A 25,123-nucleotide genomic window follows, 5' to 3' on the forward strand; every position below is an offset into this window, starting at 1 on the left:
TCTTTAAAACATAGGCATGACTTTAATTATTAATTTCCTCCAAATGCATGTTTAAAAGAAAAAAAAATCTAAGGAATAACACAAATATAATTCAAAAGAAACTAATGACACCAATGATAATGTCTTTGTGGGATGTCTGGGTGGCTCAGCGGTTGGGCATCTGCCTTTGGCTCAGGGCATGATCCTGGAGTCCTGGGATTGAGTCCCGCATCAGGCTCCCTGTGGGGAACCTGCATCTCCCTCTGCCTATGTCCCTGCCTCTCTCTTTCTCTCTCTGTGTCTCATGAATAAATAAAATCTTAAAAAAAATAATGTCTTTGCTACAATTTTAAAATTAGAGGATCACAGGGCACCTGGGTGACTCAGTTGGTCAAGTATCACCTGATTTCAGCTGAGGTCATGATCTCAGGATCATGGGATCAAGCCCAGAGTCGGGCTCCATGCTCAAAGGGGACTCTACTTGAGATTATCTCCTCCCTCTCTCTCTGCCCTTCCTCCACTCATACATTCTCTAGGATAAATAAATCTTTAAAAAAAGAGGATCACAAATTTGTGCAATATTCTAATTTATATTGCAATCCATGATAATGAAGATTATAGATGAAACTGGTTCTAACATCTTTGCATTTTATGTTACTATACAAACACATGGCTTCACTACTTGTATATATTTTAGGTACAACATTTATGTATTATATGCCACAAGCTGTCCAATAATAATGTTATGTAAGCATTACACAAGAATCACAACATCCAGATGTAAATACATACATTGCTTTCATACAAAGTACAACACAAAAAGAAACCTAATTACATGAAAAAACTTACCAAAAAATATATGATTTAAGATAGGAGAATATAGGCAAGATCTCAATTACCCCTTCACAAAGCTTTATCTCAAGTGCAGGAGAGGTAAACCTAGTGCCTCCAGACTTGCCACACTTAAAAATAGAGTCAAACCCAAGTTCAGTCAAGAGGGTATCCAAATGTCAGAGTCAACATGGCATAGTGTATCAGAGCCCAAGTGGTGTGAGGATAACAGCACAGAGGGAGAGGGGTCAGCAGCAACAAGAGACTGGGTATGTAAAGCAGAACTGAACAAATAAGTAAATACATTAAGGATAACGGGTCAGAATACCCACTTTCTGAAAAGAAGCTGCAAATATGGCAAGGGAGAAAACTGGAATGAATCCTGTGGTGTCAGATTAGAACTAGTTATCTCCATTATGAACAGCCCATAATTTTTAGACTGAGCATGTATAAATGTGTGTGTGTGTGTGTGCACGCGTGCACACACATACCTAAGTGCAAATATTCCCCTAGCCGAGAAGGTCTGGGAGTAGTTGACATCCCAATAGTCAATGATCTTGGTTTCTGTATACCATTCTCCATTAAGAGAATCAGGTCTCCTTGGAGAATCATTGATTCCAGTACCAATTCCAGTACTGAGGGGAAAGAGAACAAGAGGACCTTGGAACATCGTACGCCCACCAGAAGTGCCCAAAGAATTATGGGAACTTGTCAAAAAAGAACAAAAGCCAACTTGAAAGGAACGTAACAGATAAAAACCTACGAGGAAATGATGCATACACACTACTGTAACCAAATAAATCTAAAGTTTGATGAGAAAGGAGGTGTTTACATAGTCTTGAAGTATTAGACCTAAAATACTGTGTAATTAATTACAAAGAAATTTGCAGTAGTCTGGCAGAAACCACCTTTGTCAGGTGATCAAAGTGAACAGCATCAGTAATGAGACAGAGTGAAATCAGTCATCTTAGGGCTGCTGATTCAATGAGAAGAAAAGCAGTATCCGTCTTGCCATATGCCTGTCAAAGACATCAATCTCGTCACGTCACAAGGACACCTCAGACAAACCCAAATTGAAAGCCATTCCACTCAACAGCTGGCCTTCGATCTTCAGCAGTGTCAAGGTCATGAAAGACAAGGAAAAAAGTAAGGTTCTGTTCCAGACTAAAGAAAACTAGAGGGGGCAGGTAAAAGCAAGGGGCAATTCTGAACTGGATCCTTCTGCCACAGAGGATATTACTGGGGCCACTGGTGAAATTTGAATGGGGCCTGAGGATTAGATGTAAGCAATTTCACATCCTGATTTTGATGGTTGTATTATGAATATGTAGGTGAATGTCCTTAGTTTAAGATATATCTGTGTGCTAACTATTCAGGGATGATGGGCTCTTAGGTAGACGACTCCCTATCAATGAGGAGGAAAGTTCTATAAAGTTTTTTGCAAATTTGATACTGTTATAAGTTTTAAAAAGACACAGAATTCATACTTAGTAATTACCCTAAACACATTATTTGATTTTGATTACCTCAGTTTCTCAGTCTATAAATAGAAACAACACTACCTACTCTTCCAGGAGTATTATGAAAATTAAATTACAGGGCAGCCTGGGTGGATCAGCGGTTTAGCGTTGCCTTCAGCCCAGGGCATGATCCTGGAGACCCGGATCGAGTCCCATGTTGGGCTCCCTGCATGGAGCCTGCTTCTCCCTTTGCCTGTGTCTCTGCCTCTCTCTCGTTCTGTGTCTCTCATGAATTTAAAAAAAAAAAAATTAATTACATAAAAATACAAAGTTCAGTATATTGGAAGTAAGATTTTAACATAAACATACATAAATTTATGACCATACATTAGAAAAACTTGTCAGGAGAGACTTTATGGTTACAGGTTTTCCCTGGTTTTTCCTTGCATCCCTCCCATACATCCTTCTCCCCGGAATTCAGCTTACAGGAAGTGATCCCCAGGACCCTACCCATTCCTTCCTTCCTTGTTTTTCCTCCTACTCAACACACATTCACATTTCAAGGCCAAGCTCAAATACACCTTTTTCTATGAGCCCATATGACTCTGTTCCATCCATTCAAAGACAATGGCTCTATTACTTGCATTTCCACTATACCCTCTATATACATTCACCATAATACCTCTAACATCATATAGCACTGAGATCTGCTTCTGTTCATTTCTCTATTAGGATGATGGTCTACTACTGGCATGAAACTGAATTCATCTTAGGCACCATCATGCATAAGCCAGGACTCAAGACCTAGTAGATGCTTATAAAGGAGTACTGAATAAGTGAATCAACCAAAGTGAATGAGGGGGTGAAAGCAAAAAAAGGGCCAAGGTTACAATTTGCAGCACCTAAAGATTTGGTGTGTCTGTGTGTGTCTGTGTGTGTGTGGGCAAGAACACGCACACGCGCGTGGTCGGGATTGGTGTGTGACGGGTGCTCCAGGCATGTTGCTGCTTGTATGGCTTCTTTGGCCTCTGACCCTGCTGCCCATTCTTTTTCTCCAACACCACAAGCGAGCTGCCTCTCCTCCTCCCTGCCTGGGGAGCCCCATGGCCAGGGAGGGGAGTGGTGGAGCCAGGGTGGTGCTAGCCCTGTGACGTTGCATCTCAGAGACCTATCAAAGCCAGCTGGGCTGAGCTCAGTCCGAGAGAGAAACACTGGAAGTCAATAAAGCTGTTTCGAGAAAAAAAAAAAAAAAAAAAGATCCGGAGGTATTCACTTTAATTTTTGCCACACAGTTCTGTTTTGTATCTATGCCCTCCCCCTCTTATTAAGTGTTTTGCTTTGAGTTATACACACACACACACACACACACATCAAAACAAATGATGACGATATACATATATCTCTTCCTCTTCTAGTATTATGGGGTGGGGGCAAGAGGCAAGGAGCTTTCTCTTCTACTTTGATTTCATCCAACAAATATTTGAAAACCTGCTATGTGTGAGGCATCATACTGGGATTCTAAGGTGAATAAATCAAACAGTATACTGGGGGGAGGGACAGCATTTATGTGCGTGTGTGTCCAAATCTTGCCCTAACAAGTGTTTAACCGGGCTACACATCTCTATATAACAGATGAAAAACATCACAAGTCATTCAAGGTTAAGCGACTTGCCCTATGTCACGAAGTTAATGGATGACCCAGGACTAGAAAGACAAAGCCTTGCAGTTGTACATTTAATTCTAGTTGTGTTAGATTATTTCCCATATTGCTAACAACACAGACAATCTCACTTACTACAATACAATAGGTTCATACAGCATACTGGAATCACCTTAAATCAGAAATCTAACCCTTAACGGTAAAGACAATAAACTTCAAGTCCAGGAAAGTCAAAGGGTAACTTTATTAACCTTGAGTCATTCAACCACACCTCAGGAAACTACTGAGAAATATAAAGGTGATTCTAAAATATGAAAGTCTAGGGAAGGAAAAACAAAATGTGAAGGACCAAAGCCTTTAATTCTTCCAGTACTGAGCCAATATCCTCTTTACTTAAAAAGTAAAATGTGTGGTGGTTTTCTTTTCAGGCACTGACTCCCCAGATGAGAAATGGGTGACTATTCATGGAAGAGCAACAGCTCTAATACACAGAAGGGGCTTTAAGGATCGACAATCTGATCAGGCTGGGGGACCTGTCTTAAAGCTGATTTTTCTTATTTTCAAATTTTCACATTCTCTTTTAACCTTCACTATATGATTCATTTTGAAAGGCTGGGGGTTTGGGGGCTTCACACGGATTATGGGTTACGGGAAGGGCGTTGTTTTATCCTTCCCTTCCTGGGGCATCTCCACAGCAGAAGGCTGGCAGCGCACTGAGCTAACTGCTACTCCGATAATCCATAATCGGCCTGTGCTTTCCCCTTCTGGGCAGGATGCGGCCCCCTCACTGAGCCACCTCTAAATCCTACCTGTGCTCTGGCAGGGCCTAGATCATACCACTTCCTCTCTGGGCCATTCCTCGTTGCCCCTCTGCAGGACTTTTGGCACGTCCGTGTGCTCCAGGCTCATCACCTTTCCAGTTTGTGTAACAGGGATTGCTGTTCCGTCTCTCTACGGAGGACAGAATCATGCCCACACCGCCTAGGCCGGAGAGTGCACACAGCTAAAAACAGCATGTCAGTTTGGCCCACAGAACAAGAAACTTTTTTTTTTTTTTTAAAGATTTGATTTGACAGAAAGAGAGAGAGAGAGAGAACACAAGCAAGGGAAGCAGCAAGCAGAGAGAGAGAGAAGCAAATTCCCCACTGAGCAGGGAGCCTCAACCCAGAGCCCTGAGATCATGACCTGAACTGAAAGCAGACGCTTAACTGACTGAGCCACCCAGGAGCCCCCCCCCAAAGTAACATTTTGTTTTAATTACTTGCAATCACTGAGAAAAGTTTACATAAATTCTATCCAGCCTCTGGTCATCTGTAGAAAAACTTAAGTTCCACAGGAGGAGGTCCTTTAAGAGGTGTTTGTTTTTTTTGTTTGTTTGTTTGTTTTGTTTTGTTTTTTTAAAACCATGTTTCGCAAAGAAATGTTAAACTCTTGGAAAGAATATGTATCTATTCACAATTCACAGTATAGCCTGGCTCCCAGTCTCAACTTATACCTTATTTTCAGTGATTGCTTACATGAAACGTGTAAGTTCAGTCCCAAAATAACTAATCCATAAAGACCTACTGATGAAATACAATAGGTTCTCTGCCAATTTTCAGCACCCACAGAAATCATGAGCTAGCTGTTTCCTTCAGTCCTTACCCATATAAAAAGCCATTGTACTAGAGGCAACCCCCAATTTGCAACCTAATCATTCCTAAGCAATGGTGAAAGGGTAAGAATCATGTAAGTCAAAGTTCAATTTCCTAAATACCTATTTTATATCACAGAAATAGCAAAACAAATTGAAAAGAAAACCTCAATATAGGCTTTCACAAATAATAAGTATATAAAAACTTACTTTTAAAGAGCCGTATGATGAAGACTAAATTCTTTTAAAGGATTTTTTTCTTGTTAAGGACTAGATATATTTCACTTCACTGGACATCAACTTCTTCTAATAAATCTCATTATGCCAAGTGCAGGTTCTCCTACCTCTTTAAGAACCTTGGAACCACCTTCATACTTCATTTGTCTCACATTCTTTTATGGCCAATTCATGTACACACCCCAAAGTCTTAAACTGGGAAGTGTAAAAGAAAGCACGTATTTGCATAGGAACTTACTCATCAATGACCTTTGCTTTTTGATCTCAACTTGCTAAGCTTCTGCATAACATATTCTAATAAGCCAACCATGTCTATATACATTATCAATCACCATTTCAAATGTTATGCAATTTGGAAGAAAGCACTTAAATCATTACAAATTTGGGACAGAGTGTCTTCTTAAAGGTTGCCAAAACTTTCCGCTGAACTCTGAAGAAATGCCATCCATTTCTTTTGTTTGATCTTTGCCTTAGCTCTTACTTTGCCATAATTAATCACTTTTGAAGAGAGAAAATTCCTGTCAGAAATCATTCCCTGGGATCCCTGTGTGGCACAGTGGTTTAGCGCCTGCCTTTGGCCCGGGGTGCGATCCTGGAGACCCGGGATTGAATCCCACATCGGGCTCCCGGTGCATGGAGCCTGCTTCTCCCTCTGCCTATGTCTCTGCCTCTCTCTCTCTCTCTCTCTCTCTCTCTCTGTGTGTATCATAAATAAAAAAAAATAAAAAAAAAGAAAGAAATCATTCCCTAATTCAGATCTCTATGGAACTATATTGAAATAATTCAAAGTTTTTCCACCTCAGAAGTCAGCCTATCCACTTTATTAAGATTTTATTTATTTATTCATGAGAGACACACACAGAGAGAGGCAGAGACACAGGCAGAGGGAGAAGCAGGCTCCATGCAGGAGCCCGATGTGGGACTTGATCCTCAGACCCCAGGATCACGCCCTGGGCTGAAGGCAGGTGCCAAACCGCTGAGCCCCCTGGCTGCCCACCTATCCACTTTAAATGGGTAAAGTATATAGTATTTTAATTACATCTCAATAAGGCTAGTGTTTAAAAAGAGAGACTGTCAATTTTCTAAAAACAAAAACTGAACAAACAAAAATACTACCTCACAATGTATAACTTCAACTTGGCTTTAAGCCCTTTCAATTTCTGATCCTTCTTCAAAACAGACATCACAATCAAATGCAAAAGACTGAACTTCAAGATTGTGGTTCATTTTCATTCTGTCTTTTTGATGACTACCAGTACTAATGTGGAAACAAAGGCAAAAGAAAACTTAAGTTTCCTTACTACCTACAGCCCCCAGGCAAGTCGTTGAAACAGGCAGAGTGACATTCCTCTAGCGACCCAACTGCCTCAGTGTTAATACTTTGCTAATGGCAAAAAAAAATCTTAGCCTGACCCCCAGGATCCTATAAGTCTACTTTAACGTGTAAAAATTCCTTTGGAAACTTCCTTTATCTCCACTCCCCAAGATACATGTTGGCAACCATTCCCCAAGCATATGGCCCATCTAAAGGGTCTCATGACTAAGGTTTTATTAGATGATAATAAATGATCTTTTCCCAACAATAGCTGGATCCCTCAAGGTCCTGGGAACCTTTCTTCCAAAATTCCTTAGAGATTTATGCTATCCCTAACCCCCTCCCAACTTGAAAGTGTATAATGGGCCACTCCTCATGACCCCAGTGCAGCTCTTCCTGCCCATGCGTCCTGTCACCATGCTTTAATAAAGCCTCCTTTTTGCACCAAAGACATTTCAAGAATTCTTTCTCAGCTGTTGGCTCTGAACCCTAACATCTTTCCTCCATCAAGTACTACAGCACTTCTAAAAGATTTTTTTTTTTGACTGGACATTCTATTTCTCACAAACCCTTTCCTTAGTCATAAGGCAAGAACACCGAGGAACATGACAATTTACAAACAAGGGTGGTGCTCTGAAGATAAAGCTTTTGGTTGAGAATTAGCTGGGGCCAGCAATGAGCTGAGCTGCTGTGACCAGGACCTAGGGCTGACAGTTCATTGAACTTTAAGTAGGAGGAACAGAGGAATTTATCATAGAACAGATTAAAACCAGAGAGCTACTAGCTCATTAACTGATAATCACCAGAAGTAATTCTCTAAGTACTGATCCAGAGATTTATGAAGATGGCAATGGGCAGAAACAATGGTTTGAGACATGTCTGGGTGATTTATACATTTATCTTACCAAAACGCAACAGTTACCATGCATGTAATCTCCTCCCTATCTTTATAAATACAGACCAAAATAAGAAAGGAATAATCTACTTAAACATTCACCTAGACTAACGTATGACTGACCCACACCAGGAAGCTATGTGCACATGCCCGGAAGACAAGAAGAAAGGAGCAAGCCGTTCTGTGCTAGCTCTCACGCAGGCCAGGAAGCACTCTAGCTCTCCTCTTCCAAGTGGTCCAGAGTAACTTTAGGTCTTTTGCTTAATTAGAATAAAAGATAATTTTCTACTGTTCCATACCTCTAAATCCACAAAATAGAAATGTAATATCTAGCAGCGTATTAAATAATGCTGTGGTTGATTGTGGGCTTTAAACAAGGCCTAGCCTAGATGTGTGTCCTGGTTCTACCATTCAATAGCTGTGAGACTTTGAGCAAGCCAGTCACCTTTCTAAGACCATGATTTCCCGATCTATAAAATAAGTGAATAGTGCACGCCTCAGCAAATTGGAGGAAGGATTCAGTGAAGTTGCATATATAAAGCTCTCTGCTCAATGCCTGGCCCATAGAAGACATTCGAGTGCTACGAATATAATGTTCACTCCAGAGCAACAGCTCTTAAAACCATCTGTGATCGCCCATGTGCTTCTTACACTCTGTACTTGTTCCTGGGTCTATTCAAAACTCTCCTTCAAAGCACTCCCAGCAGCCCCAGCCTTTTCTGGTTCTTCTGCCCATCCCCTTCTCCAATTCATGTCTCTGTGAAACCAAAATAAAAATGATAGAACTCTTGATGGAATAAGGAGAAAGAAGAAAAAAATGAGAAAGCCAGGCCCTCAGCACCCTGTCTGGCTGGCAGGGAGCAAAGGCTGGAACATTCATCTCCCTGGTAGATTCTCTGGCACTCTGCCCCACTTTTTAATGAAGATCAGCATATCCACAGAGATTGGTTTTCAGGGTGCCAGGTGTTATAGGGCACCAGCTACAAATGAGACAAGTTCCAACTACTCTCCTCCTCAACCAGCACTTAGCATTCTACTAAGAATTCTATGCCCCACCAAAAAAAGTCTAGAAGTTTCGATAATGAAAAGCTAAAACAATGATGTATACTTCCCTCTATGAGCCATAGGAGTCTTTTTCAATACTTTAAAGTCACAATAATGACAACATAAAACAAGTAGGAAACAAATCCAAACACAGGCAGTTCTTTCCTCATTCAACAAAAAAGATGAAGAAAAATGAAAAATGAGCATTTTCTGCATACTCCTACCCACAACTCTGGAGAGCAACATTATGAAAAATAATTTTCATGGTGACATCAGTAGTATATAGAATGAACAGAAGAATGTAAAGTGAGTGAAATAATGTGCAATAGTAATAAGATTGTGGATCTACAGAAGATATTTTACTTGTGCTAAAAAAGAGACAGCTCAAAGACTAAACATTCAAAAAGGCAACAAGGAATCCATAGAATTATATATATATCCTAGAAATGAAGCTACTCCTCTTAGAAAATTCTATCATTCATCATTGCACTGAATTTTTCTTTAATCTTATCCACTACTCCATGACTTATATACAGTGCACACACAAAATTTGATCAACACCACCAAATGATGCCTCATCATATTGTATATTTTCATTAGAATAAATCTGAACCCTGTTCACAAGTTAATCATTTCCTCAATGTCAGTATCTATAGAAATTTAAAGCAGTTCTCATTTCGCTAGCATAAAGCACTGAGAAGGCAATTAAGTTAATTATACCTATAAAGAAACCAGAGTGCGCCCAGATACACAAAAATTCTAATTTACATGAAGGAAGTAGACAGTATAATTACATCTTTCTTCTTTGAAAAGGCCAGACTAATATAAAGGGGCTAAGAAATGAATTTAGCCTATGAATTTAAAATTATTTTCATGTGCATGAAACTATGGGAGGAGAATAAAACTGTTTTAAGTATTCCAGCTATAAAGGGTTTTGTACTCAAACGATTAACTGCTCACCCGCACCTCATTTTTTAGTTAAGAAAAACCAACTTTTCCATGGCTAAGAAGACATACTACAAGCTAACACAGACCAAATTAGTGTGGTTTAAGGTCTTTCTCCATCATATAAATGTAAATGGAAAGTTTTAGAATGTACTACTAAATAAGAGAGCTAAAGAGGGAGAAACCTTTCTAGGTCCTGTGAGAAACTTTAGAAAACCAAGGGAAAAGGCTCAGCTGGTTACATAGTTCAGGTTAAATGTACATTATCAGATAGCTAATCCCTTTGCTTCGCCAATGGACTTTTTCCCTTACATCTCACCCCGACCCATGGGGAGATTTTCAAAGATATAACTCTGTCTCAAAAAAACAATTCAGAGATGTGACTTCAATAGCTATAATTAAAGGATACTTTGTACATCAAACAAATATACTTTTAAAAGTTATAGTTACACACTTTTAAATTGAATCCTCTCTCAACAGCACCAAGAAAACTTATTTAAAGGAACTCTATTTTGGAACAATAAAGAAACTGAGCAAAGAAAACAATTAAGGTAAGAGGTGATAAAGCTTGTGTATTTTTTTTTTTCTTTTTTAAGCTTGTGCATTAACTGGATTTCTAAATACTGAGCTGGCATAAAATACGTACTTTGAAATACTATGTTGAGTGCTACATTTTTTATTCTCTCACTCACACAATTTCACAAAAACTCAGTGAACTGGGAACGCTTCTAGGTGCTAGAGAGATAACAAGGAACAAGACCAACCAATATAGTCATTGCTCTTATGCTAACAAAGATTCTTCACCTTAAAGTGATTCAATATATTAATTACTAAAAGAAGTGATGAGGAAAGCTTCTCTGTGTACACAGTCTCAACTTGACCAGCTGAAGGCCTTAGGCCAAGTCCTGTCTCTACCTTATTCTTTTTCCTTTTTAAAAAATATTTTATTTATTTATTCATGAGAGACACAGAGAGGCAGAGACACAGGCAGAGGGAGAAGCAGGCTCCACACAGAGAGCCCGACGTGAGACTCGATCTGGGGACTCCAGGATCATGCCTGGGCCGAAGGCAAGGGCTAAACTGCTGAGCCACCCAGGTTGCCCTCCACCTTATTCTTAAAATCAGTTTGACCCCACACTCTGCCTCCACCTGTTACTGTCAAAACTGTAGTAGCCAACAGTGTCTCAGTTGCTGTGGCCACTGGTGTACTGGTGCAAAGGGCCCAGGCCTGCCACCTTACCTCTCAGATCTGGCCAATGCTCACTTCTACAACCCAACCCTAACACACACACACCACCTATCTCCCTGTCTTCTGAGGCTGGGCAGTCTCCATAATGAGGATCCTGACTGTACTCCGCCTTTGGGGAAAAAAGAATGTAACAGACAAAACCTCCTGTTCTCATGGATTTCGGTATATGTACCAGGTTGGGAGAGGAGGGACAGAAAATAAGACTAAAAAATAGAGATAGTGGCAAGTGTTAGGAAAAACAACAACAAGGAAAGGTGTATGGGAGCAGAGCTTCCAATGATAAAGATGGGCCAGGGAGTGACCTCAGTGAAAAGGAGAATTTAAGTCAAAATGTGAAACTGATGAACTCAACACTTTTAAACATTAAAAATAATGTTTCAAGTGACTGAAAGTCCCTATCAGTCAAGACTTTCAGGTCTACAATAAGTTGGTCATTAACACAAGAGCAAGGAGAAAATATTAGAAGAAAAAAACCGAAGGGAAATGATTTTCATCATCTATTCTTGCAGGAGTACTTTTAGATAAAGGAAAATAAGCAGATATAAACTATTAAGCTTTTCCAAAAATCCAAAACAAAAGCCTATTTTCTGAATGAGCACTGTAACACTTGTAGGGACTATTGTTAAGAAACTGGCTTTGAGACCTTTCCCAAATGAAAGAAATTTAAATAGTGGGATTCAGGAATCTATGCCAGAAATGGATAATTAACAAAAGATCTGCAGGAATTCCAGAATAAGGACCTTTAATGCATCAATGATACATGTGATTGCAATATAATCTTCCTCAAGTTTGCAGAAATGAGCATCCATCAACACCATGAGGAAGAGAAGCACCAAATGCACCCCTGCTAGCTGTGAGAAGCTTTCATGACATTATATAATGACAGCTACCCACTGAAAGTGGGGATTATATAAATATCTTTCAATTTTCAAATTCTTTGTTCTATCTCCCCAGTGCCCACAATGTGGTTAAAGCAAAGCTCCCAGGTTAACAAAACATGCAAGTTGGTCATTCCGTTCCAAAACTTGGAAACGGGCATTAGTTCTCAATTGAAAAGGAGCTTATGCTGGGCACCACATTGACTTCAGAACAATGATTGCCATCATTGGCAGTTTCCTCCTTGCTTCCTCCTGAATCCTTCTCTTCCCTTCTTTTCACTGTTTTCATAACCAGTGGCCTGAGTTTACCACTTTCTATAAAAGGACTACAGAGGGGCTCTAATTAGCACCCTTGTCAGTTCCCTACTTCTTTCACAGTAGCGGGCATCTGAGGGTGACTACTCACACCCAGTTTTTTATTCACGAAGATGTTAAGAGCAAAGGAGAGGAAACTATCCATAATTCTCTTCAAAAAATTAAAGTGAATTGCTGGCAAATACCAAATAGGCCCATGTTATTGATACACTAACATTAGATATACACATCCATCAAATATAGTAGACATATCCTACTATATAGGCATATATTATAGTTCTATTTCTTTAGTTAGGTAAGAGAAATGAAGTTTTGCCTGTTCACAGAACAGCTACAAATAACAGGATTCTTGGAAGGTAATCTCGTCCACATAACCTCAAAGGTTAGTAGGTAACTATCACCCTGCTAAAGATGGGATATAATCTCGTCAAAATTTCCTAGAAAGAAAGCAGTAGAGGACTTGTATTAAGTGAGTATTCCTGAGTCTGCTTGCACAGCAAAGACCAGTAAGCCATTTTTTGTTTCCATTTCCAGAATCTTTTTTTTTTTTAATTTATTTATTCATTCATGAGAGACAGAGAGAGGCAGAGACACAGGCAGAGGGAGAAGCAGACTCCCCACAAGGAGCCCAAGGGCTCCATCGCGGATCCCAGATCAGGCCCTGAGCCGAAGGCAGATGCTCAACCACTGAGCCACCCAGGCGTCCCTCCAGAGTCTTTTCTAAGAATATGTTTATGGTTTTCTTTCTCCTTGCAAATTTCTTTTTTTTTTCCTTGCTAGCTACAGTGGACCAGAGCCTTGCTTTTGTTTTTAATGCTATGGATAAAACATATAAAAATATTAGGGAAAAGTGTTTCCTCCATTTCTCAAGATTAACAATTAATGTCTTTATATTCAACGATGTTAAAAACTGGGAATTAGAAATTAATGGGAGATAGAAAAGTTCAGGGGTTAAGAGCAGAGGTTTACATTCTGGCTCCCGCAGTCATATAAAACTCAACAAATCATTTTATCTGTCTGGGCTTTTGGTTCTACTTTTGTACAGTGGGGATTACCAGTCCTACTTATGATGATTGAGTTTATGCACAGAAAGGACTTAGGAACAACAAGTACTCGATAAATGGTAACTGTTATTATAGTAATTACAGTTAAGGGATTGAAGAAGTAGAAATACAGAGACAACAATGCACGGTATGTTTTAGGTTTAGAGGAGGGGAAGAGAGAAGTTGTTAGTCGATGTTCTCAAGGTATATAATCCAGGAATATATTTCATAATCTTTACTGTTATTCAGAGGCAGTAAATATTGTACAGTTACATTTTAAAATTCAAGCCAATCTACATTTCAACATCTTTTTTAAATGCCATCAATGGAAAGCATCCCAATTTCAGAGATGTTAAAATGTAAAAAAGTACACATTTTAGATCTGATGAAATACATGAAGATCTGGAAAACAATATGGAGATAATTCAGGTATCAATTGCTCCACAGCTCATCTTTTGCTGTGAGAGCTGGAAACTAAAACCTCACTTCTGATCATCCCTAGTATCTACCACTCCAATTGTTCTTTAAAGCAAGCCCATTAAGATCTGGGCAGAAAGACAAATTTTACGAAAAGTTCTGACCTTAAAGCCAAGTCCTCATAGTGAGAAACCCAATAGACAAAGAAGAAAAACACTGTGGAAGGAGGACAGCAGGAATGGGAAATGGGAGAAAGCTGGAAGAGAACAAAACTTCTAACAACAAAGCACCCTGGGTCTTCCAGTGTAGGAATAACCCCGATCCTCCAAACTCCAATGCTCTCTTTAGTCAAGACATAGCACAACACTGGAAAGAAGTCCAGGAATGAGCACAATCGGTAAACTAAAAAGGACACCGTGTCCATGAATTCTCAACAAGACTGAAGTATACCACTCCCACGTGCTCCCTAACACACCGCTGCACAAACTGCTACATGTTGCTGATAGGACCATATGAACCATGTAGACTCAGAAGGAAAAGCAGAGAAGCACTGATGTGAGAATAGTCTGTGCGCTGGGTGCACAGGCCGGCAAGACATCCCATCTCCTCTACAGCATCGCCACTAAGTCACCTAGCCTCTCCTTGAGTAACCTCATTAATAAGGAGCTCACAACCACCAAAGGAACCCAATTCCATTTTCTGGCAGTATTGCCAAAAAATTCTTATGTCCAACCAACATATGCCAAACTAGTTTTGGGTTCTTCTGTTTACTTAATATCTCCTGAGCCCTCAATGGGCTTTTGAAGGGCCCCTGAGGAATGATGGCAATGGATGACTCAAGGTAGGGACTGGTAGGCAGGTACAGCAGACAAACGTAAAGAACTTGAGTTGGCTGGTAAGACTGACTACAGGAAGATTTTCTTCTAGGAACATAGAAGACAAATAGTCAGGGAAAGTTAAAGGAGGGCTGGCCTCACATCTTGACAAGGATTATGCAAGATGACCAACTCTGTGGTCTCTGTGGATCATGCAAGATGACCAACTGCCACTTGAGTCACTAGAGAATCAGTGTGAAGAGGAAGGCCGGCTGCAATTAGGAAACAGAGGTAGAGGGTCGTAGTCCCGTGATGCAATCCAGGCTTTAGGGAAGTCGGCCATGAAAGCAGGGCTCACGACACCACAAGTGGGAAGACCAAGGACAGAGGCCAGCAGTGAGAGGCACTGTCAGCAACAACTCAGGTGGGGGAGAGATCTAAGCAGAAAGGGGAGATAAAGGGACGGAAAGACATGTGCCCAGCACAGCTTACACCTTGGGCAGGAGCCTGCACTCCACAGGTACAAATGGAAGCAACCATTCACCATCTTCTGAAACAGCACTAGATTAGAGGGATGCATAAAATGAGAAGAGAAAGCCAGACTGAGGCTAGCACCCGTGTTAATCCCAACAAAAATACTGACAGTGATCTGAACACTTTGAAAGCACTGTTCTAAACCCTTTAAGAATATCCATTTTTATTCTTCCAATAATTCTATGATGTAGGTAATATTAATATTCCCATTCTATAGATGAGGAGAGCCGAAAAGAGCTCCAAATCAGCCAGCTAATTACTAGAAGAGGAATCAAACCCAACCAGTCTACCTCCAAAGCCCACACTCAGCTCTTAACATGGATTCTTCTCACCTTGATTTCTATACCTTGCCACGATGCCTGATCCACAGTGACCACTGAAACATCTGTTGAAGGACTAAAGGATCCCTAGCTTTAGTGGGATTATAGGAGGAAAACTCTGTAATGAAGGATACAGAGATTTGAAAAGAAAACAGATATAGATGGAGATAACAACATAGGGCTCTGAATAGAACTAGGAGGTGAAATTGTTTTTCCAACCTGCTATAGATTTCCTTCCTCTGAACTACAAGCACTCTGGTTATTGTTCTTATACACAATGCTATCTTATACTGTGATGTTTATTATAGATCATATCCCTCCTTCTAAGATGGAAATAACTATAGGGCAAGGCATTTTTCTCATTCATCTTTGAACCCCCAATACCACTTATCAATATGGTATGTCATCAATAGGATATCATTAAGTGGCATAGTTTGGGGGGGAAAAAGTATAGGTTACTCAACTTTCTGCAGGGAAAATGAAGATCACTTTGTTTATAAAAATCCTTGATAGAAAAATTTTTAACAGAATTTGGCTATAATTTCATAACCTTGCACATATCATATTGCATTGTATTTGAAACCATAAGCATGACCCCTCTGTATCCTTCAGTTAGGGCATCTTATATGGTTGTACATACTGACTTTTCACCTTCTAAATATACTCAACTAGCATACATTTAAAAAATATACATAACCTTTTTGTAAAGTCATTGCAATTTTTAGGGTTACAAGTAACACATGGCCTAACACATAAAATCTTGCTAGAGGCCCCAGAGACCCACCCAGCCTTGTAGAGGAGGTGGGGTATTGGTCTGCAGCAGGACTGCATTGTGGCTCAATGTACACCCCAGAATGGTGGCAGCTCCCTAGTTTCTGCAGATGCTACAGCTGAAGTGGAGAGTTTCAGTGTATGGGTAGGTATGAGGGGCATGGCAGCTGGGTTTGTCTTCTTCACTCTATTTCTGCATAAGTGGAGGGACACAAAATTGATCACAGGTGCCAGAACATTTGTTGGTGATGTCCATACTGTCAACTACACTCGAGGAACAGAGAACTAATTCTAGACAATGTTCTACAAATCATACCAAATTTATTCCTGAAAATAAATGAAAATTCCTAAAGTGTGATCAATGCACGACTAGTCCAACTTTCATAGTTCAAATAAGAGTAAATATTTCACAAATTTTAAAAGGTCCATCTCCACCATGAGAGGTTACTGGTAAAGTCTGACCGACAGTCACTAAAGTGACCATTTTAGAATATCCCATTATAAATACCAGTAACAGGCAGTTGGGGAGCCACAGGAGGCTTCTGACAATGCAAGGATTATGATCAAGACCCAGATTTAAGAAAATTAACGGGGTAGGACGGATTGCGGTGGATAACACTACCATTGATGAGAAGCAGGTCTGAAATAAGACCTAGGCTACCATCAGGAAATGAAGGTGAGTCAGTAAGAAATGGCAGATGACCCGCTGGCAAGTAGATGATAGAAAAGCAGACTTCAACATTGAAGCCCAAAGGTCATTAGTAATACCTCCAAGCCAAGTCAGGAGGAGGGGCTGCACTGTAGCAGAAAAAGAAGTCACACTTCTGTGCCCTTAGTAACATTAACAGTTACTAAAAGCCTGTTCTTGAAAATGCAGAGCAGTGTAGGTAAGCTAAAGAAGTCCAGAGGGTGGATGACACCACCAAAGAATGGAGATAGCAGGAAATAAGAGGAAGAAAGAAGAAAAATGGGCTAGCCAGAGCAAGAAACCTGGAGACTGGTGCAATAGGAAAATCAGATTGCCAATAATCAGGACCAAGAAGAGTTTTAAAAGGAAGCAAACACCACAGAGAAATTAAGAGAATGGTCCAGAAACAGTCTATTGGATGATACTCGAGAATCCACTGCTGATCTCAGATTACCTACTGATGCAGTGTTGGGAAGAGAAGCTGCCAAGAAGCAAATGAAGTGGGGAGAAGGACAGGGTGACAGGGATAAAGAAGTGGAGACAACAAGGAAAGAACAGAGTAGTTTAAGGAAGAAAGCTGTTGGGCCATAGCTTCAAAGAACATCCAGCTGTAAAGTGTGAGCACACCTCATTTGAAGGGAAAAGAGGGTGTGGGACAAGCCTGAGAAGTGATAATAAAGATGCATGCACGGATGCGTGGGTGGCTCAGCAGTTGATCATCTGCCTTCAGCTCAGGACATGATCCTGGTCCCTCTGCCTATGTCTCTGCCTCTCTGTGTCTCTCATGAATAAATAAAATCTTAAAAAAAAAAAAAAAAAAAAAGTGCATGCAGCCCAGGGAAGGTAACAGAGGAGAAAACCACTAGAATAAGAAAGAGGTCGGCTATTGAGTAGATTAGAAGCCAGTTCTGAAGTGAAAGGAAGGCACTTGAGTTCACATCAGATAATCTAGTCAGATATAAATTGGATATCTGCATAAATTAAAGTCAACTTGAAGCGGGAATGGGGCTGAGAAATAAGAGCAAAGTAGAAAAGACCTATACAGATGTTCAAAAATGCAATTAAGCGGGGCGCCTGGGTGGTTCAGTCCATTGAGCATCTATCTGTCTTTGGCTCAGGTCGTGATTGGCATCCTGGGATCCAGCCTCACATTGGGCTCCCTGCTCAACAGGGAGACTGCTTCTCCCTCTCCCTCTGTCAGCCCACCTGCTTCTGCTCTCTGTCAAATAAATAAAATCTTTAAAAAAAAAAATTGCAAGTAAGAATCAGCCAGATAGGAGCAGAAAGTTTGCTGAAAAGTACAGAGGGCTCAGATGATGTGTTATGTGAGGGGCTATCTAGATCATTCTTTGCTTTGCACCTGCAAATTTTGGTTGCCTGTGCTCATGACTGAAGGGAGGATTTACCCATGTCTGGGAATGCATAGTAGTTCATAAAGCTGGTTATACATCAGAATCCTCTGGGGCACATGTTAAAAATATGCCTTCTCAGGGCACCTGGGTGGCTCAGTCGGTTAAGCATCTGCCTTCAGCTCAGGTCATGATCCCAGGGTCCTGGGATGGAGCCCCACATTGGGCTCCCTGCTCAGCGGGGAGTCTGTTTCTCCCTCTCTCTCTGCCCCTCCCCCGCCTTATGTGCATGCTCTGTCAAATAAATAAAATCTTTAAAAAAAAAAGAGTTTCTCGGGATCCCTGGGTGGCGCAGCGGTTTGGCGCCTGCCTTTGGCCCAGGGCGCGATCCTGGAGACCCGGGATCGAATCCCATATCAGGCTCCCGGTGCATGGAGCCTGCTTCTCCCTCCGCCTGTGTCTCTGCCTCTCTCTCTCTCTGTGACTATCATAAATAAATAAAAATTAAAAAAAAAAAAAAAGAGTTTCTCTAACCCTACCCCTGGAGTTTCTGACTCATCATACCTAGGGTGTGGCTGGGAACTTCTAATTAGCAGTCCAGGTAATTCTGATGCAGCCAGCAGGAGGACGTTTAGAAACCAAGCAGATCATGAGAAATAGCTGATGTACTTTCTTTTTTCTTTTTAAGTACAGGTTCATGAGCTCCTGTCCAAATCTAACGAATTTCACACTACACTCGCAAGATTAGATGCATCCTGTTTGACTCCTTTTTCAAACAACTTTTCAGCACACACATGTAGAGAAGAATTTCAGTAAAACCTGAAACCTACCAGGAGTGAATCTAGTGCCTTGGAAGTCCAGGGCTTTGGGCAGACCCCTAATCCCTTCCCCAAAAGTTCCGCATCTGCTTCTGCCACCAGTTGGATCCATGAACCTAAGTTTCCATCATTAGAGATACAAAGCAAGCAAATAAGTAAATGTGAACTCATTCAGAGCATTCATTCAATGCTTTATAAACATTATAGGGGGAGGGTATTCATTCATTCAACAAGTATTTAGAGTGTCATAAGGCCAGACTCTTTGAGACACAGATGGATCAAGATTTCTTGTTATGATACTGTCTGGAATGTTTGTTTTGTGTCATTTACTTGTATAATCTTATAATCTTATAAAGTACTGTTCTCTCCATTCTCCAGATGAAGAAACTGAGAAATTAAGAGACTTGATCCAATTCACACAGCTAGTTAATAGAAGAGGAATTAGAACTTGGGTCCTATATGACCCCAAAGCCTGTATCTTAACCACCTCACCTCTCTGCTTCACCTAGACAAAGATTCACATCCAGGTATGTACAGCAGATGCAGCTGGTAGGCTTTTTTGTTTTTGGCCAAAAATCAGAAAACTCTAAAATTAGTGGGTTTCACAATCACAGATAGAACACAATACCACTAAACTCAACTTTCTGTTAAGTTCTTGACCTCTCAGTTTTTGTTCCTTCTTTAAGAGGGAAATATTTCAATTATGAGTAATGTCCACTCTGCATGTAATGGGTCTAAATGCTGTAGTTTCATTATATAAATACTTTCCTAGGTGCTGCAATGAAACCAACACTTCTTGCAAATTTAAACCTGGTTTCCGTTTTGCTTTGGAGAGGATCTTTCTTATACAATGACAGTTGGATAAGACTAAATGGGGAGGCAGGCAGATTAGATTCAAAGAAAGAAGCACTTTCTCAAATGTTTTTACACTACCTAATTGAATAGGGTGTGGTCACTCAATAGGTTAAGACTACCTGTCAGAACCTTGGATCACCCTCCAGTAGATACTATAGATTATATCATGGTAAAGAGGAACACCCTTAGCTAGGAAGATACAGTGATTTTCACTTTTCAACTCTGAAAATAACAGCAGCAGGAACTTTGAGGTCTTGTAAACAAAATTAAGACAATGTAATAGACCTAGAAAATTTACTGCTACATTTTTTTTTAGGATTTTATTTATTTATTCATGAGAGACACAAAAAGAGAGAGAGAGGCAGAGGGAGAAGCAGGCTCCATGCAAAGAGCCTGATGCAGGACTCATCCCGGACCCCATGATCATGCTCTGAGCCAAAGGCAGACAACCAACCACTGAGCCACCCAGGCATCCCTTATTGTTACATGCTACATATCATTTTTATTTATTTTAAAGATTTTACTTTTAAGTAAAATCCAACATGGGGCTTGAACTTACAACCTGGAGATCAAGAGTTGGATGCCCTACTGCCTAAGGCAGCCAGGTGCCCCTACATATCACTTTAAAAAGAAAAAAAGAGGTGCCTGGGTGACAGTTGAGTGTCTGACTCCTGGTTTCAGCTCAGGTCATGATCTCAGGGTCATCAGATCCAGCCCAAGATGGTCTCTGCACTCAGTGGGGAGTCTGCTTGAGATTCTCCCTCCCTCAACGCCTCCCTCTCCTCACCCACTCTGCTTGCTCTAAAATCTTTTGAAAAAAAATTTTAAAGAGAAAAAGCATTGTGACACCTGGGTGGCTCAGCAGTTGAGCGTCTGCCTTTGGCTCGGGTCATGATCCTGCAGTCCCGGGATCAAGTCCCACATCGGGCTCCCTACATGGAGCCTGTTTCATGCTCTGCCTGTGTCTCTCCCTGTGTCTCTCATGAATAATAAATAAAATTTTTAAAAAAGAAAAAAGAAAGAAAAAGTGTTGTGGGGGTGCCCGGGTAACACAGTCTGTTAAGTGACTGACTCTTGGTTTCAGTTCAGGTCCTGATCTCAAGTCCTGAGATGAAGCCCATCCTCAGCGTGGAGTCTGCTTGAGACTCTCTTCGCCCTCTGCCCCTCCCTCCCCACACTGTCTCTCTTAAAGAAATCTTAAAAAAAAAAAAAAAAAAAAAGGTATTGTGGATTTTTTCTCTGAACAAGGAAAAAAAAAGAACTATAAGCACAGCTGCTTTGCAGAAAAGAACTCCATTCACTTCCACTTTTAAGGAAGTCACTTCATCTTTTGTTCACCTACTCAGTTTGGAAACAAGCATGTGATTTTTAAGTAAAATGATGATGTAAAGAAAGAACTCGAATCTAAATGCCCTCAAAACTGAAAACAGCCGATGATTAAGAAACTTGGTAGTTCAGGGCACTTGGCTGGCTTATTTGGAAGAATAGGAGACTCTTCATCTTGGGGTCATGAGGTTGAGCCCCATGTTGGATGTAGAGATTACTTAAAAGAAAAAAAAGAAGAAATTTGGTAGCTCAATTCAAAAATTCATAATAACTTCAAAACAAAGCAATACATTTTCACTAAAAAAGGAAAACACTCTTCCATTCACTTTAGAGTGAATTACACCTAAATCTAGAAGAGATGATTTCACCAGTGTCCTCATTTTGCAAAAGAGGAAATTGAGAGGTAAAGAAATATAATCCAGTTACTTGATTACATATCTTCTCCTATCACTATATCTGCCCTTATCTGATGTGGCTGTAAATATGTAAAACACCCATCATGTTTTTCTACCCTATGACTACTAATTAAGACTTCATGGGGATCCCTGGGTCAGCGGTTTAGCGCGACCTTTGGCCCAGGGTGGGATCCTGGCGTCCCAGGACCGAGTCCCACGTTGGGCTCCCTGCATGGAGCCTGCTTCTCCCTCTGCCTGTGTCTCTCTGCCTCTCTGTGTGTCTCTCATGAATAGATAAATAAAATCTTCAAACAAACAAACAACTACTTCATGACACGGTTAAGACAGAAATCTTAATTTTTTTTTTAAGACAGAAATTCTAAAACTCCAATACTTTCCACATTTAAATCATCCTAACAGCTTTGCTTAATCACAACAAAATGAAAGTGAATAAAAGTATTTGTATTTCTACTGGTTAAATGAGGGTTTTGCCTCTTAAGTGGTCCTCATACAAGACATTTCCGGCTATAGAATGACAGGAGCACAAAAAGGGCGGGGGGTGAAGACAAGTTTTACAAATCAAGAGAACAACAAAAAACAAAACAAAAAAAATCAGAACAATCCCTAGAATTCCGCATGGTTTCAAGCTCCCCTGCGAGGAACGAAATGTTAAAGAGCGAAGGAGAACATGTGGGCTTGAACAGATTTTTGGGATTTCTTCCAAAACTGAGAATCGATGAGAATTCAGAACTCAAAACATACACCGCATTACTGGGAGCTGAGTTTATCTATGCGAAAAGAGCAATAATTGTTCCATTTCTTGATAGGAGGAGCAGCTTTTCACACTTGGGGTGGGAGCCAAGGGTAGTTTTCGAGAGAGAACCGGCCCCGCGGCCCAGCGAGTCCGAGGCCCCGCCCCGCGGCCTCCGCTTGGGGTCCGGGTCCTGCCCCGCCGCGGGCGCCCGAAGTTAGCGGAGGCACCTGGGCTGCAGCGTCTGGACCACGGGCCTGAACAATTCTTCGCCCAACTTTTAAAGTTGGACCTTTACTTCCGGAATTCCCTAAGAAGTGACCTCCAGGGCAAGCTCAGCCCTTTGCGGGCTCCTGCCCAAGGTCCTCTGGGGGAAGGGACACTTTTTTTTTTTTTTAAGATTATATTTATTTATCCATGATAGATGGAGAGAGAGAGAGGCAGAGACACAGGCAGAGGGAGGAGCAGGCTCCATGCAGGGAGCCCGACGGGGGAGTCGACCCTAGGACCCCAGGATCGCGCCCTGGGCCAAAGGCAGGCGCTAAACCGCTGCGCCACCCAGGGATCCCCCACTTTTAAAAAAGATTTTATTTATTTATTCATGGGGGGGGGAGAGAGAGAGAAACAGAGAGGGGGGGAGAGGGAGGGGCAGAGACACAGGCAGAGGGAGAAGCAGGCTCCACGCAGGGAGCCCGACGCGGGACTCGACCCCGGGCCCGCAGGATCGCGCCCTGGGCCAAAGGCAGGCGCCAAACCGCTGAGCCACCCAGGGATCCCCCACTTTTAAAAAAGATTTTATTTATTTATTCATGGGGGGGGGGGGAGAGAGAGAGAAACAGAGAGGGGGGGGAGGGAGGGGCAGAGACACAGGCAGAGGGAGAAGCAGGCTCCACGCAAGGAGCCCGATGTGGGACTCGACCCCGGGCCCCCAGGATCACGCCCTGGGCTGCAGGCAGGCGCTGACCCGAGGCACACCCGGGCGTCCCTTGGGGGCAGGGACAGGACCGGTGAGCGCGGGCGACCGGCTCAGCCCTCGGGGAAACCTGCCCAGGCGCTCACCCGCGCACCTGCGGCCGCCGCGCCACACGCCCGCCGCCCCGCCCCCGCGAGGCACTCACCTGCGCCGTCCGCAGGTGCCTGGCCCCTCCGGGGGGTCGCCTCGGCCCACCCCAGGGGCGACGAGGGCCTCCAGGGCCGAGGGGTCCCCAGCGGCAGGTGGCAGGGAGCGGACTTCCTCCGGATGGCCACCCGCCTGAAGTGGAAGCCGCCCTCGCCGCTCATGGTGCCGGCCGGCCCGCGGCGCCGCGCTCTCTCCCACGCTCCTCCTCCCAGGTGTGGGCTCCTCCGGCTCCTCCGGGGCGAGCGGACCCCGGCGGGCGGTCCCTGCCCGGGGCGAGGCCGGTCCGCGCGGCGCCGGCGGGGGCGCCCGCGAGCTCGAGGGCGGAGCGCGGGAGCGGGAGCAGCCCCGGACCCGCCGCGCCGACCCGAGCGCCCCCGCCGCTGCGAGCCGGTTTTCTCCGGGCGGCCCCGCCCCCGCCCCCCGCCGCCCCGGCCCCGCCCCGCCCCGCCCCGCCCCGCGGGCTCGCCCATTGGCCGAGCGGAGTCGCGCGGGCGCGCACCTGCGGCGCTCACCTGTGGCGCCCCGAGGGTCACGCGCGCACCTGCGGGCTACCCTGGACTCCGCCCGGGCCCTGCCCCTCGGTGCACCCCGGGGCTGGCGGTGCGGCGCGTCTGATAGTCTTAGCGTCCGACGGACCCGGTCCATTAAGTATTTCATCGGGAAACCAAAGTTTCCAAGTGGGGCGCCCAGCTCCGCAGAACTGGAATCCCTCCTCGGGCTCCTGCGTCAGTGTCTTGTCCTTATCTCACCGAATCGAATGATCTTACCAGAAGCATCAGACCAGAGAAGATAAAGGACGTGGGGAAGTAAAGGAGAAAGGTGGAGCCAGCAACCCACGGGTTTCCAGGAGAGCATCAGACACCTCCCCGCCATCGCCGCGAACACATTTAGGGCTTTATTGGTAATGCGCTTTACAGTCCACTTAATACGTTGTTCAGTTTTACATTAGCTAACTAGCAAACTGAAGAAAATGCACGTTACATCGGGTTGTTTATGTGCATTTGAAAATTCACTAATGGGATCTGAGTGGCTCAGCTGGTTTAGCGCCTGCCTTCGCCCCGGGGCGTGATCCTGGAGTCTCGGGATCGAGTCCCATGTCAGGCTCCCTGCATGGAGCCTGCTTCTCCCTCTGTCTGTGTCTCTGTCTCTCTCTCTCTCTGTGTGTCTCTCGTGGATAAATAAATTTAAAAATCTTTTTAAAAAATTCACTAATGGGCACCTGGGCGGCTCAGCTGGTTAAGTGTCTGATCAGGTCATGATCCCAGGGTCTTGGGATCCAGTTCCACATCCGACTCCCTGCGACCCACCTCCCTCCCACCCCCGAGGAGCCTGCTTCTCCCTCTCCCTCTGCCTGCCACTCCCCATGCTTGGACTCTCTCTCTCTCTCTCTCTCCCCGTCAAATAAATAAATTCCTTTCTTAAAAAAATGGATGTCTGTATTTTCAAATGCGATGTTTTATAAGATGTATCATATGACAGT

The 25,123-nt window shown here is 42.8% G+C and overlaps 1 protein-coding gene across 2 annotated transcripts in view; it reads right to left on the reverse strand.

The window, feature by feature from the left end:
- Positions 1-24,003, reverse strand: part of FGD4 (FYVE, RhoGEF and PH domain containing 4) — a 215,442-nt gene extending 191,439 nt beyond the window's left edge. For both annotated transcript variants that reach the window (XM_072765608.1, XM_072765607.1), the window contains exon 1: positions 23,642-24,003. In XM_072765608.1, coding sequence (XP_072621709.1) covers positions 23,642-23,804 — 163 coding nt within the window. In that variant the 5' untranslated portion in view covers positions 23,805-24,003. The remainder of the gene's footprint in view (positions 1-23,641) is intronic.
- Between the last annotated feature and the right edge of the window lie 1,120 nt (positions 24,004-25,123).

Source organism: Vulpes vulpes, chromosome 8 (genome assembly GCF_048418805.1).
Source record: "Vulpes vulpes isolate BD-2025 chromosome 8, VulVul3, whole genome shotgun sequence".
Lineage (NCBI taxonomy): Eukaryota > Metazoa > Chordata > Mammalia > Carnivora > Canidae > Vulpes > Vulpes vulpes.